We start from the raw sequence: 13,225 nt of genomic DNA, 5'->3' as shown, positions 1-13,225 counted from the left end.
TGGCAAAGTGAAAGTATAGCTATCCTCCGATATGTGTCATTAAGAAGTTGCACTTAGACACAATAAACTTCAAAAAAGGAATGATCAATAAATTGTAAATCGTTGTTGCCAACGATCAAGCATACAGCTTTTCAGGAGCTGCATACAAAGTTTGACATTTGAAAAAATATCAAACAACCCAAATTTTTACTGCGTTGTTGGGTACTAAATGATGCTATAAACATTATTTCCACTTTTATTCTTGGCACACCATTGATATGTTACCAATAACAATAACTTTGATTCCAACAAAGTTAAGTCAGGTCCTCTGGATGGTTTCTTTTTGTTAAAACATTTCGCCTTTCATCCAAAAGTCTTCATCAGTGACGAAGTCTTTAATAAATTAGGCACCCTGATTTATTGTTTTATAACACAACTTTAATTTTAACTGCATTTTTACTGTACTTTATTGTTATTGTTGTCTTTACTTTATATATTTTGTCTGGAACAGGTCTCTCTTGTAAATGAGTCCTCGTGGCTCAACTAGCCTGTATAAATAAAGGTTGAATGAAAAAAAAACTGACTTCAAAACATTAACCCATTGTTTGACAAGATGGCGACGTACATACGAGCAGCGGCTTCTCAAGATCTCCGAGAAAAACCCAGGGTTTATTGCTCTGATGTCTAAGCCTATCTGCTCTGAGCTCTGACATCTGCTCTGAGCCTGATTTAGTTTGCTTTAAGCAGGTGAATTATAGCTGAACCGAACTTATAGCATAAGAGATTTGGCTTCAAAAACAGCATTGATGGACCACAATCTGAGAGCTACACTCGGCAGATTGCATCTATTACGGACATCAGCGACATCAGCGTGAAGAGACCAGCGTACTAACGGGAAAAGAAAGCGCTGCATGCTGGGACAGAAAAGAGGAAAACGAGGCGGAGTATTAGCAAGACTAAATCTAATCTAATCCTAACAAAGCCAATTTCATCTTTGTTCCTGGCCAACGTCCGCTCTTTTGAAAACAAGCTAGATCTTCTGCGACTAAGAATGAGCGTTTTAAAGAAGACGAGGAACTGTGCAGTACTTCGTCTCACGAAAACATGGTTTACTAACAACATGTCGGACTCAGTCCTCCAGCTAGATAACAAACTGCATTTTTGGGCAGACTGCAGCAGCCAGCTATCAGGGAAGGTGTGTGTGTGAAGGGGGGGGGGGGGGGGGGGGGGCTTAAGAGTCTACTAACAAAGGTTGGTGGGCAAACTGTGTTCTAATAAACAGTTCCTACTTCAAGGCTTTAGACCAAATGACTGTAAGATGTTGGCCACATTATCTACCTTCTGAGTTCATGTGTATATCATAGTTGTCTATATAGCTCTGGATGCTAATGCTAAAAAGACACTCTGAGGGCGCTAAATGATAACAGCAGATTGCTTCAAAACAAGCATCCGGAGGCTTTTTACATGGTGGCTGGTGATTTTACTCACTTAAACCTGAGAAACACTCTGCTAAAATTTTATCATCATGTCACCATATCAATATGAGGAAATAACACACTAGACCATGTTTATACCAACATACGAGATGCATATAGAGCCATACCATGCTCCCACCTTGGCCTCTCGGACCACACCTTTATCTTTCTGGCCTCTGTCTACCACCCCCCACTGAGATGTTCCAAACCCACATAGAAGATCATCAGTGTGCGGCCCAGCAACAGTGACTCTGTCCTGCAGGACTTCTTTGCATGCACAGACTGGCAGGTCTTCAGGGAGGTCGCTGTAAATCAGGGAGTACTGGATCTGGAGGAATACACATATGCTGTCCTCAGATACATCAGCAAGTTTGTTGAAGATGTCACCACCACCAGGACTATGATGTGCTATCCAGGGGTGTCAAACTCCAGGCCTCGAGGGCTGGAGTCCTGCAACTTTTAGATGTTGCACTGGTCCAAAACACCTGAATCATATGACTGAGTTAGCTTCTCAGTGCAGTCAAGTTATCCAAAGTCCTGCTAATGACCTCCTTATTTGATTCAGCTGTGTGGCATCCGAGACACATCTAAAAGTTGCAGGACTCTGGCCCTTGAGGCCTGGAGTTTGACACCGGTGTGCTATCCAAACCAGAAACCCTGGCTGAATGCAGAAGTCCGTGCATCACAATGATAGTGCCCCATAGCTACCTGATGTTAGAAATGATCATAGTTCTCTCCCAGAATAAAACCCAGTACCTATCACAATGGCAAACATCGAAGACAGAGTCTCAGGAATGAAGGGCTGGACTGCATGGCTGCCTGATGTGATCTACACCTACTGGCTAAAGAAACTGACTGCTATCCATGACTGCCTAGAAACACAAATGAACCAGCTGCTAATGGAAGGGTCCAACCCAGAGTGGTTGACCCAAGGCCAGACCGTCCAGAAAATACAAACCCCCAGAAAGGGACAATCCCATCTAGCTACTCACCAATCACCTGCCTCTGTATTTACCAAAAAATACTATTAGTCCACCAACATGGGTGAGAATCACGAAGGCATGAGAGGAATATTTATGGGTTTGGATTTTGGATGAAAAGTGGCATAATAGTATTGGACATTTTCATTCATTCATTCAACCTTTATTCATACAGGTTAGCCTCATTGAGCCACGGGGTCTCATTTGCAAGAGGGACCTGTTCCAGACAGAACATATAAAGTACGGACAACAAAACAGTAGACAATGACAACAATAAACTACAGTAAAAATGCAGTTAAAATAAGAGTAGTGTACAAAACAATAAATCAGGGTGCCGTAAAACAGGGTGAAATACTAAAAACAAGAACATATTTGCTTTGATTTTTCTATTGACATTATCAAATGTTTGAAACCCAGTTAAAAAAAATCCAGGAGGACAACTTCAGTTCCTGTTTCAAGGTGTTGCAGGTTGCAGGAGCTGAGTAGGAAAAGGCCTTTTTGCCAAGTTTGGTTCGCACTGAGGGAACGCTGCAGGTAATGATGGACTGAAAGTGCATGTTTTAACTGCACTGACGGCATGACATGTGGGAGGAGAAATAAGAAGGTAGCAGACCAAGGAGGGATTTATAGATGAAAATGAACCAGTGTGAGAGCCTATGTGTAGATAATGATGACCAACTGACCAATGAGTACAGGGTGCAATGATGGGTACAGTAGATACAACCAGTTATGAATCTTAGTGTGCCATGGATGAAGCTGGAAAACCTTGGCAACTGTGTTAGCTTAGCAGTAAACAACAGTGTCATCGGCATAGAGATGCAAGGATGCGCCTGGAATGTTTAGACCTACATTATTTATATAAATTGTAAAAAGAGTAGGACGTGAAACTGAGCCTTGTGGCACACCATTGGTGACCGTTAGGTAGCTAGATGAAGTACCATTATGCCTTTGACCTGAGAGATTGTTTAAAAACCAGCCAACAGTGTGATCTGAGAAGCCAATATCTGAGAGCTTGTGGCATAAGATGTCATGATCTACAGTATCAAAGGCTTTGGACAGGTCTACACACAGATATACACACCACGTCTCTGCATAAGAGATGGTATCATTCAGGGTAAAGTCATACACAGATTATATTATTGAAATGAGAAATTGTCCAAAATACTATATCCAGACATTAACTACAAATGTCCAAGATGCTCTCACAACCCACCTTCACTAGGCCTTATGTACTGATCATTGCAGAGCTTTTGGACAAAATACTTACATAAATGAGGTTGATGTAAAACCTGGCCAAGCCACTGCTAATTTTGGAATATCCCCTTCAAACATTTGTCAACAACATGCAGTCAAATGCTATAACCTTTTTAACACTAATGGTGCAAAGACTAAGTCTTAGACAAGGAAAGTCAGATAGATTCCTTCATTTAAACACTGGGTTAAGGGAATGCTATCAGTCACATGAAGATTTGGCAATTATTTTTACGCCGGATGCAACAACAGACCACAGAGCTACCACAACCCTCTGTGTGGAGCAGAGAGCTGCTGTCTAGGGCGCCCGGAGGAGCTGATGGTGGGGGTTAAGGGCCTTGCTCAAGGGCCCAGAGTGGGACAAATGAGGGTGGAGGCAGGTGTGGGTGCTTCACCTTTCCCACCCACATTTTGATGTTGTTGGCACCGGGAGTTGAACCGGCGATCTTCCGATCACAGGCCCACCTTCTCTAACCTCTGCATCACCACTCCCTGGGAGGAAACCGGAGTACCTGGAGAAAACCCACACAGCACAGAGAGAACCTGCAAACTCCACCCAGAAAGACCTCCAGACCAGGATTTGAACCGGGGTAACTTGAAAAGTGATAAATCCAAAGAGAGGAAAAACAAATTAATTTCAGAAGAAAGTGATGCAGTGTTCTGCTGTGCATTTAAGGTTACATTTATGTAACTCACAGAGTGCAGTATATACTGTACAAATTAGTGGGACCTTTAAAGGCATGCACAATATGCTGTTTTAACACTAAACAGTCTGTTTTATTTAATCTTTCTACACTTACGCACACGTCCTTTCTCTTTTTTATATCACTCTAACACATGCATATTCATCCCATCTTCAGGCTATTTCCCCCCACGTTGTGTTACTAAAGTGTGACAAATGGAGGTATGTACACACCGTCACAGCACTGCTAGCAGATTTGCTGCAAAGCTAAGATTAGCTTCTGGCTTTTGCTTTAAGTGGAAAATAGAATCAATCAGGGCAGTTGAAAACTTTAAACTGTTTTGCATCCAGAAATTGCAATATTGCTTGAGCTATATACAAATATTAGCACAGCTATTATAAGTACTGTTGCACTTTTTATCTTTGACTGTGATATATAAACTATTAAGCTAGCTTAGCTCAATACAAGATTTTTGTTTTATAGTTTAATTTGACATTTTAGTTCCTGAATGTCTTGTTTGCTTTTAACAAAGCACAATACAGTATTTGAATGTCATTCATTAATGGGGCTGTGTGCTGACTGAAAAGTAAAGTATGTGGAATGAAGCTGCTCTTTTTGCAGGTAAATGCTTTGCTGTGCAAGCTCAGATATGCAAACTCTCAAGCTAGTTTTACTTTTAAATTATGATAAAAAAAAGTAATTCTTCTTTCAACTTTTCCCTCTTCAGAGGTTACCACAACGAGTCATCCTCCTCCATCTCACTCTGTCCTCTGCATCCTCTGTCCCACTGGCGTCAGAAGTATTTGTAATGTGGGGGGTCACACTGTGTATGCGTGCGCGCGCACACACACACACCATTAGTTCTGTCAAAACACACAGCGTCAGGTCGGCACTATTTGTGTTTATACAGAAATAAAACAACATCACCACTAGACTATTTTTACTTGTGTTCAACACTACTCATCTAAAGGATGTTTCTCATGAAGCTGGAGGACAATAAGGTGTGGGGTTTTAAAGATGTTTCAACTTTAATGCACCTGAACACAGCGTCTTATAGAGTCACACACTTAGCTTAATGGTAAGCTAAGATGCTAAAGACGTAGCACTCCACTTCTCTCAAGCATCCTTACCATGTATATACAGTATGTCTGTGATCCTAACCCCCCACGCCAGGCCCCCGTCAACAACTACCAGCACTAAGCTCGCTAAGCTAGCGAGCAACACAGAAGTGTCTCCACCTCCTCCCCTGTGAGTGTTCTGCCGAGGCAGGAGACGCAGAGGAGAAATTCTGCTGGAGAGTTGTAAGTAACCAGAGTGGACTTTTAGTGGTTTGAGTATTCTCCTATTAATCAAGTGGAATGGATTTGTTCACGAAGGAAGAGAAACAGTGCAGAGTGAATTAATGTTTCATGGTAAATGTGGGAGGGTCCAAATTAACGTTTATTTTAATGTGGGGGGGGATACCTCTCGTTCACACGGTTGCGACACCTATGATCTGTCCTCACTCTAACTACCTCCATGTCCTCTCTAACTACATCCATATATCTACACTTTGGACTTCCTCTTTGTCTTTTTCCTGGCAGCTGCATTTTTAATATCCTTCTACCAATATACCCACTGTCTCTACTCTGGACATGTCCAAACTACTGTCCCTCCTCTGGACATGTCCAAACCATCTTCGTCTGACCCAGGGGTGGTCCTAGCCTGTTTGATGTCCTGGGTGAACAACTGCTCCAGCGCTCCCCTCTACCCCGAGCCTGAATCACCCAACTCCCCCCCCCCCCCCCCCCCCCCCACACACACACACACACACACACACACACAGACACGATCCTCGGGGATGCGGACACGCTTCGCAATTACATATTTAAATTACCATGTATCATCACAGATACAATCAAAATGTCTGAATATTTTATTTGAAAAACAAAATTGAAGAAACTAGAATAATACTATAAACACACAGAGTAAGACACATAAATACTGTATACGATGAATTGAAAAATATACAATACAAATACAAAAAAATTATACAGTAGAAAATAGACAAAATTACAAAAAGACATTTATAAATTGCACAAATAAAACACTCAAGAAAATCTGTGTACAACTGCACTTTGATCAATGCACAAAATTCTCTTCACAACTGTCAAGGAAGGTCTGAACCTTCCAAACAAGTGTGGTGCCGGACACTCGTGCCACCCTTGATGAGATGCCACCATGAGCAGCTTCCTATATCGCCCATATCAGAAACCGCCACTGGTTGGGCCTCTCTAACTTTATCTCCCAGTTGTTCAGCCTGTGATGTACCTCTGATGATCTCATTCCTAATCTTAGCCATCTTTGTCATTCCTAAGGAGAACCTCAACATCTTAATTTCTGCCACTTCCAGTTCTTTATCCTGTATTTTTGTCTGTGCCACAATTTCCAAACTATACAACATACAGTGCCTTGCGAAAGTATTCGACCCACTTGAACTTTTCAACCTTTTGCCACATTTCAGGCTTCCAACATAAAGATATAAAATTTTAATTTTTTGTGAAGAATCAACAACAAGTGGGACACAATCGTGAAGTGGAATGAAATTTATTGGTTGTGTCAAACTTTTTTAACAAATAAAAAACTGAAAAGTGGGGCGTGCAATATTATTGGGCCCCTTTACTTTCAGTGCAGCAAACTCACTCCAGAAGTTCAGTGAGGATCTATGAATGATCCAATGTTGTTTCAAATGACTGATGGTGATAAATAGAATCCACCTGTGTGTAATCAAGTCTCCGTATGAATGCACCTGCTCTGTGATAGTCTCAGGGTTCTGTTCAAAGCGCAGAGAGCATCATGAAGACCAAGGAACACACAGGCAGGTCCGAGATACTGTTGTGGAGAAGTTTAAAGCCAGATTTGGATACAAAAAGATTTCCCAAGCTTTAAACATCCCAAGGAGCACTGTGCAAGCGATCATATTGAAATGGAAGCAGTATCAGACCACTGCAAATCTACCAAGACCTGGTCGTCCCTCTAAACTTTCATCTGGAACAAGGAGAAGACTGATCAGAGATGCAGCCAAGAGGCCCATGATCACTCTGGATGAACTGCAGAGATCTACAGCTGAGGTGGGAGAGTCTGTCCATAGGACAACAATCATTCGTACACTGCACAAATCTGGCCTTTATGGAAGAGTGGCAAGAAGAAAGCCATTTCTCAAAGATATCCATAAAAAGTGTTTAAAGTTTGTCACAAGCACCTGGGAGACACCAAACATGTGGAAGAAGGTGCTCTGGTCACATGAAACCAAAATCCAACTGTTTGGCCACAATGCAAAATGATATGTTTGGCATAAAAGCAGCACAGCACCCTGAACACACCATCCCCACTGTCAAACATGGTGGTGGCAGCATCATGGTTTGAGCCTGCTTTTCGTCAGCAGGGACAGGGAAGATGGTCAGAATTGATGGAAGATGGATGGGGCCAAATACAGGAACATTCTGGAAGAAAACCTGTTTGAGTCTGCAAGAGACCTGAGACTGGGACGGAGATTTATCTTCCAACAAGACAATGATCCAAAACATAAAGACACATCTACAATGGAATGGTTCACAAATAAACGTACCCAGGTGTTGGAATGGCCAAGTCAAAGTCCAGACCTGAATCCAATCGAGAATCTGTGGAAAGAGCTGAAGACTGCTGTTCACAAACGCTCTCCATCCAACCTCACTGAGCTCGAGCTGTTTTGCAAAGAAGAATGGGCAAGAATTTCAGTGTCTCCATGTGCAAAACTGATAGAGACAAACCCCAAGAGACTTGCAGCTGGAACTGCAGCAAAAGGCGGCGCTACAAAGTATTAACGCAAGGGGGCCGAATAATATTGCACGTCCCACTTTTCAGTATTTTATTTGTTAAAAAAGTTTGACACATCCAATAAATTTCATTCTACTTCACGATTGTGTCCCACTTGTTGTTGATTCTTCACAAAAAAAAAAAAATTATATATTTACAGTATGTTTGAAGCCTGAAATGTGGCAAAAGTTTGAAAAGTTCGAGAGGGCCGAATACTTTCGCAAGGCACTGTAGCTGGTCTCACGACTGTCACGTACCCTTTTCCTTTGACCTTTGCTGACACCCTTTTGTCACAAATCACTCTTGAAATTTTTCTCCATCCACTCCATCCTGCCTGGACTCTCTTTTTAACCTCTTTACCACACTCCCCATTTATCTGGACAGTGGACCCCAAGTACTTAAAGTCCTGCACGTTTGTGACCTCTGCTCCTTGTGCCTCACTGTTCCACCGGCCTCCCTCTCATTCACACACATGTACTCTGTCTTACTACAGCTGACTTTCTTTCCTCGTCTTTCAAGTGCATACCTCCAACTCTCCAAGTTCTCCTCCACCTGTTCTCACCACAGATCACAATGTCATCTACAAACATTATAGTCCACTGAGATTCCTGCCTGACCTCCTCTGTTAGTCGGTCCATCACCAGAGCAAACAAGAAGGAGCTCAGAGCTGATCCTTGATGCAATCTTACCTCCAACTTGAAGCTATCTGTCACTCCTACAGCACATCTCACCACTGTCCTGCTGTCCTCATACATGTCCTGTACCAGTCTAACATACTTCTCTCCCACTTCAGATTTCCTCATGCAATACCACACCTCCTCCCTTGGTACCCTGTCACATGCTTTTTCTAAATTCACAAAGACACAATGGGCTTATTTCTGACCCTCTCTGTACTTCTCCATCAGCATCTTCAAAGCAAAGATGGCATCTGTGGTGCTCTTTCTCAGCATGAAATAATAATGTTGTTCCCAAATTTTCACCTCTTGTCTAAGTCAAGCTTCCACGACTCTCTCCTAGATCTTCATCATGTGACTCATCAACATAATTCCCCTGTAGTTGCTACAACTCTGTGCATCACCTTTGCTCTTAAAAATGGGCACTAGCACACTTCTTCTCCATTCCTCAGGCATTTTCTCACCCTCAAATATGCCATTGAATATTTAAGTTAAAAACCTCACTGCCATCTCTCCAAGACATTTCCAAACCTCCACTGGTATATCATCAGGTCCTTCTGGCTTCTCTGTCTTCATTTTTTTCAGAGCTTTCTGGACTTCACCCTCACTAATCTTTCCCACTTCCTGATCCACAGTTTCTATGACCTCTACTCTTCTTTCACTTTCATTCTTTTCATTCATTAGCTCCTCAAAGCTAATGAATGAAGAGAATGAATGCTCTTGCCGAGGTTGGACGCATTTTATTTATATTCATCATGTCCTGGATGACTGAGAATCTTCACCAGCACATCCTCGTGGCCTTTGACTAACAGTAGCACAATTTCCGCCGGCACCCTGTTTGTCAACAGCACTGGTGGTGGTCGTTGTCAACCCGGGCCTCTACCGATCCAGTATGATGTCACTTACATGAACTTGCTCATGTTGCTGAAATTTTCTGTTAAAAGGGAGTCGTTCCTTTCACTGTCCTTTCCACTGCTGCTCAGGATGGGGTTTGAGACAAAATAGAGTTGAGTTAATTTAATGGTTTCCTTAAATAGACAATCCTGTAACATACTGATTTAGACTGGATCAAATTTTGATTGAACTGGCTGCAATCAGATTGAATCAAATCTGTTTTGAATTGAATTTGACTGTATATTATTGATATGATTTGGACTTGTAACTTTTTGTATGGTTAGTTGATATGACTTATGACTTGTTACTTGCGTTATACAATAAACTGAGTTCATCTAAATAAAATTTAACACTCACATCTGACATTAATGCACAGCTGGCACTTATTAAATGCCTTTTGGACAATTTAACTAAGTTTATCAGACTTCAGAAGGTTTCAAAATTTGCTAACGTTAACCCTAGGGCACATCTACCTCATCTCTGTTGCCGTAGAATGTTATATTCTTACCTGAGCTTTTTTCAACAGACTGATCTGTAAACTAGTGCACACAGAGAATTGTTTTTAATTGTTGGCATTTGCTGTAATTTCAATTTTAAGGTTCATGAATTATAAACCCTCAGTTGCTCTAGTCAGGATGTTGTTTTCTTAACATGTAGCTTGTAGGCAGAGAATCAGAATCAGAATAATCTTTATTATCATTTTACTGGGATACAGTGAGATTATGTTCGTACAGTCGTCCGAAAGATGGGCGGAGTGCACGTTGCTGCTGCTACAAGAGCGCAGCTTCTTATTCTTTATCAGAATACTTTTTTAGTTAGAAAAAGGCCATGACATGAGGATGGATAGTGGTATTACAAGAAAGATCTCTTCACATCTTGTCCGATCAGGACACGATTTGAGACATCAAAAAACTCTACCAGCAAGCACATTTATAAACACAATTACGTATGCATTTGATGTCAAGATGTTGAGATTTGTCCATGAAGCACTTCCATATAGGCTGTAGTCCTGATGATGTTGTAGTTCAGCCGGTAGTTCTGATAAGCCTGTACAGACGTTCTCGGGGGGCGGGGTTGGGGAGGGTGTGATGAACAAAGCTTTTTCTTTAGTTTACCCATGTCCCAGGAGAAATTTGATAATCGGTTATCATCCGAGGCCAAACGGGGGAGTCAGATTCAGATAAGCCACAATTGTTGATTTTCTTTCAAGTCAACCTTGAGTCCTGCTGGTACTTTCCAGATCCAAAATGACCAGATTTTTGGGCATTCCACTGATACGTGCTATCAGCCTTCTTCAATGTCGACTCCAATAGGCTGGTGAGTACTAGAAGCTGCAGGTGGCCTGCGATTCTCACAAATTGCTTCTATCTTACAGTTTAGCTCGTAAAGCAGCTGATTTTGAGTACTCGTAGTACGAACCAAAAAGCAGAAACCCTGCTATCATGAATCCAATTATATAAACATCTTTGGCGTCCTCCTGAGACAGAACTGAAAGACACATCAGCTACCAAACTCCCCACGGATCCCTGATGTATCTTGCAGCGTGAGTCTCGGCAGGACATGAGGGCTCTCCAGGACCCTGTCATTATGTTAAAAAGATTTTGTCAATTGCGTTGAAAGTCCAACTCACCAGATTCATAATAGGATTTTTTCCTTCGGAAGATGTGTACCAGGAGCTCCGAGACACTCCGCCTTGAGAGAGAACAAGAGCAGAAAAGAGGTGGGGTGGGTGACCATCCAGCCATCCGTCTGTCCTTCTGTTTGTCTGTCCATCCATCCATCCATCCATTTTCTGTATCCTTTTAATACATTTCAGTGCTGCAGGGGTAATGATGCCCAGTGGTCAACGAGAAGGTATCAGGGTCCACAGGTTGCAAGACTTTCACAGAGCCAACACAAAGGCAGACTAGACGACCAACTATTCATGCACACACTCATACTTTAGAAGTACAATTTGAACAACCACTTAACTTAACATGCATGATTTTGGACTGTAAGACAAAACTGTAGTCCTTAGAAAAAAACTTAGGAACAAGCAACATGCAAGGAGAGCATGCAGAAAGGACACAAACAAGATCTGAATCCAGGACTTTCTACTAATCACTGCTCTGCTGAGCTGACACATGGCTTGACTAGCACCCAGCAGCATGGGACTCACAGTTTCTCTTATCAGTGGAAGACACATATATTTCATGTCATTTGCTAACACTCGAACTCTGCCACAGTCTTTATTATATGGTGACACAGAGTTTGAACATGTTCACTAGATGAAAAGTAAAATACAAACCAGTACTTTTGTCATTAGATAAGCTAGACACAACACAGACACGTTCTTATATTCAAAAACTTATAACATTTGTTTGTATGAGCTAATATTTTGTGTACAGGGAGCAAGTTTCAGACCTGCAGCTAAGGTTGTGGGTCTGACTTCATGTTTCTGCTGTCAACAGCATCACTTCTTGCACTGACCTAGGAGTGACTAAGCTTCCAGTGGCAACATTTTTAGTTTTCTCCCTTCTTTGGTCTCTCCCTGTTTTTGCCTTGCCTTTATCCCCCACCCTGCCCCCTTCTTCTTCTTTTGTCCATCTTGTCTTTGTTTTTGGCTGTGGCTGATAGTTGGAGGCACTATGAACGGCTACTGGAGCGACAGCCCGTGGTAGAAGAAGAGCAGACGCCAAGTGTCCGAGAAGAAGAAGAAGAAGTGAGAGAACACAAGAAGAAGAACAAACAAATGAGACATCACAGTTTGATCTGTGGCCAGACTTGCATCTACCTCTGTACGAAGATGCACACATGAACATGAATGCACCATCCTTTACTTTTGCTCGTTAAAAAGAAAAAAGAAAAAAAACATGACAGAAGTATTTCCCTTTACCTCTGATGTTAAATATTTTGTGTTTCATATTTTTGTATTTTAAAATTTAATTTAAACATATTATGTAAACATAATTTTACTTTGAGTTTTTTTTTTTCCCAGAGATGTATTTGATTTCATGTACGTTGTATCAAACACCAGTTCCACAACTTCATATTCAACCCAGAAAGTTTTACCTCATTCTGTGTTCATTAATGATGATCTCAAGTTTTGAAAAACTCAAATCATGACCCTGTGAATGTCCTCTGACTCGAATCATGTTTTAATCTGCTCAAAACAAAAGGTTGACAAAACTTCCTCTTACCTTTTTTAACTATTTAAAAGGGTAAGTGACTCCAATCTGATGCTTACTTGCAGCTAAAATGTATTTAAATGAGCAGAGATTGAGAACTAAAAAGAGGAAGGAACCGTAAAAACTGATTCGGTTCAAATGCAAATATTCTAGCAACACCTCACACAGATCACAGAATCATGCAAACATGAAAAAACATGTTATTTACCAAGAGTTTCACTAACCCAAAGTTTCACCATGTTGGTTTGTTTTATTCAGCCCTTTGGAGGCTATATGTGTATATGTATA

At 41.5% G+C, this 13,225-nt stretch overlaps 1 protein-coding gene across 1 annotated transcript in view; it reads left to right on the top strand.

The window, feature by feature from the left end:
* LOC119421461 (potassium voltage-gated channel subfamily C member 1) overlaps positions 1-12,676 on the top strand; it is a 64,599-nt gene extending 51,923 nt beyond the window's left edge. Inside the window, exon 5 of the mRNA XM_037688813.1 lies at positions 12,387-12,676. Within this exon, the coding sequence (XP_037544741.1) occupies positions 12,387-12,430 (44 nt within the window). The 3' untranslated portion in view covers positions 12,431-12,676. The remainder of the gene's footprint in view (positions 1-12,386) is intronic.
* Positions 12,677-13,225: the final 549 nt, after the last annotated feature.

This window comes from Nematolebias whitei, chromosome 15 (genome assembly GCF_014905685.2).
Source record: "Nematolebias whitei isolate Nwh7 chromosome 15, NemWhi1, whole genome shotgun sequence".
In the NCBI taxonomy this organism is placed as follows: Eukaryota; Metazoa; Chordata; class Actinopteri; order Cyprinodontiformes; family Rivulidae; genus Nematolebias; species Nematolebias whitei.
This window is presented reverse-complemented; position numbering and strand designations above follow the sequence as displayed.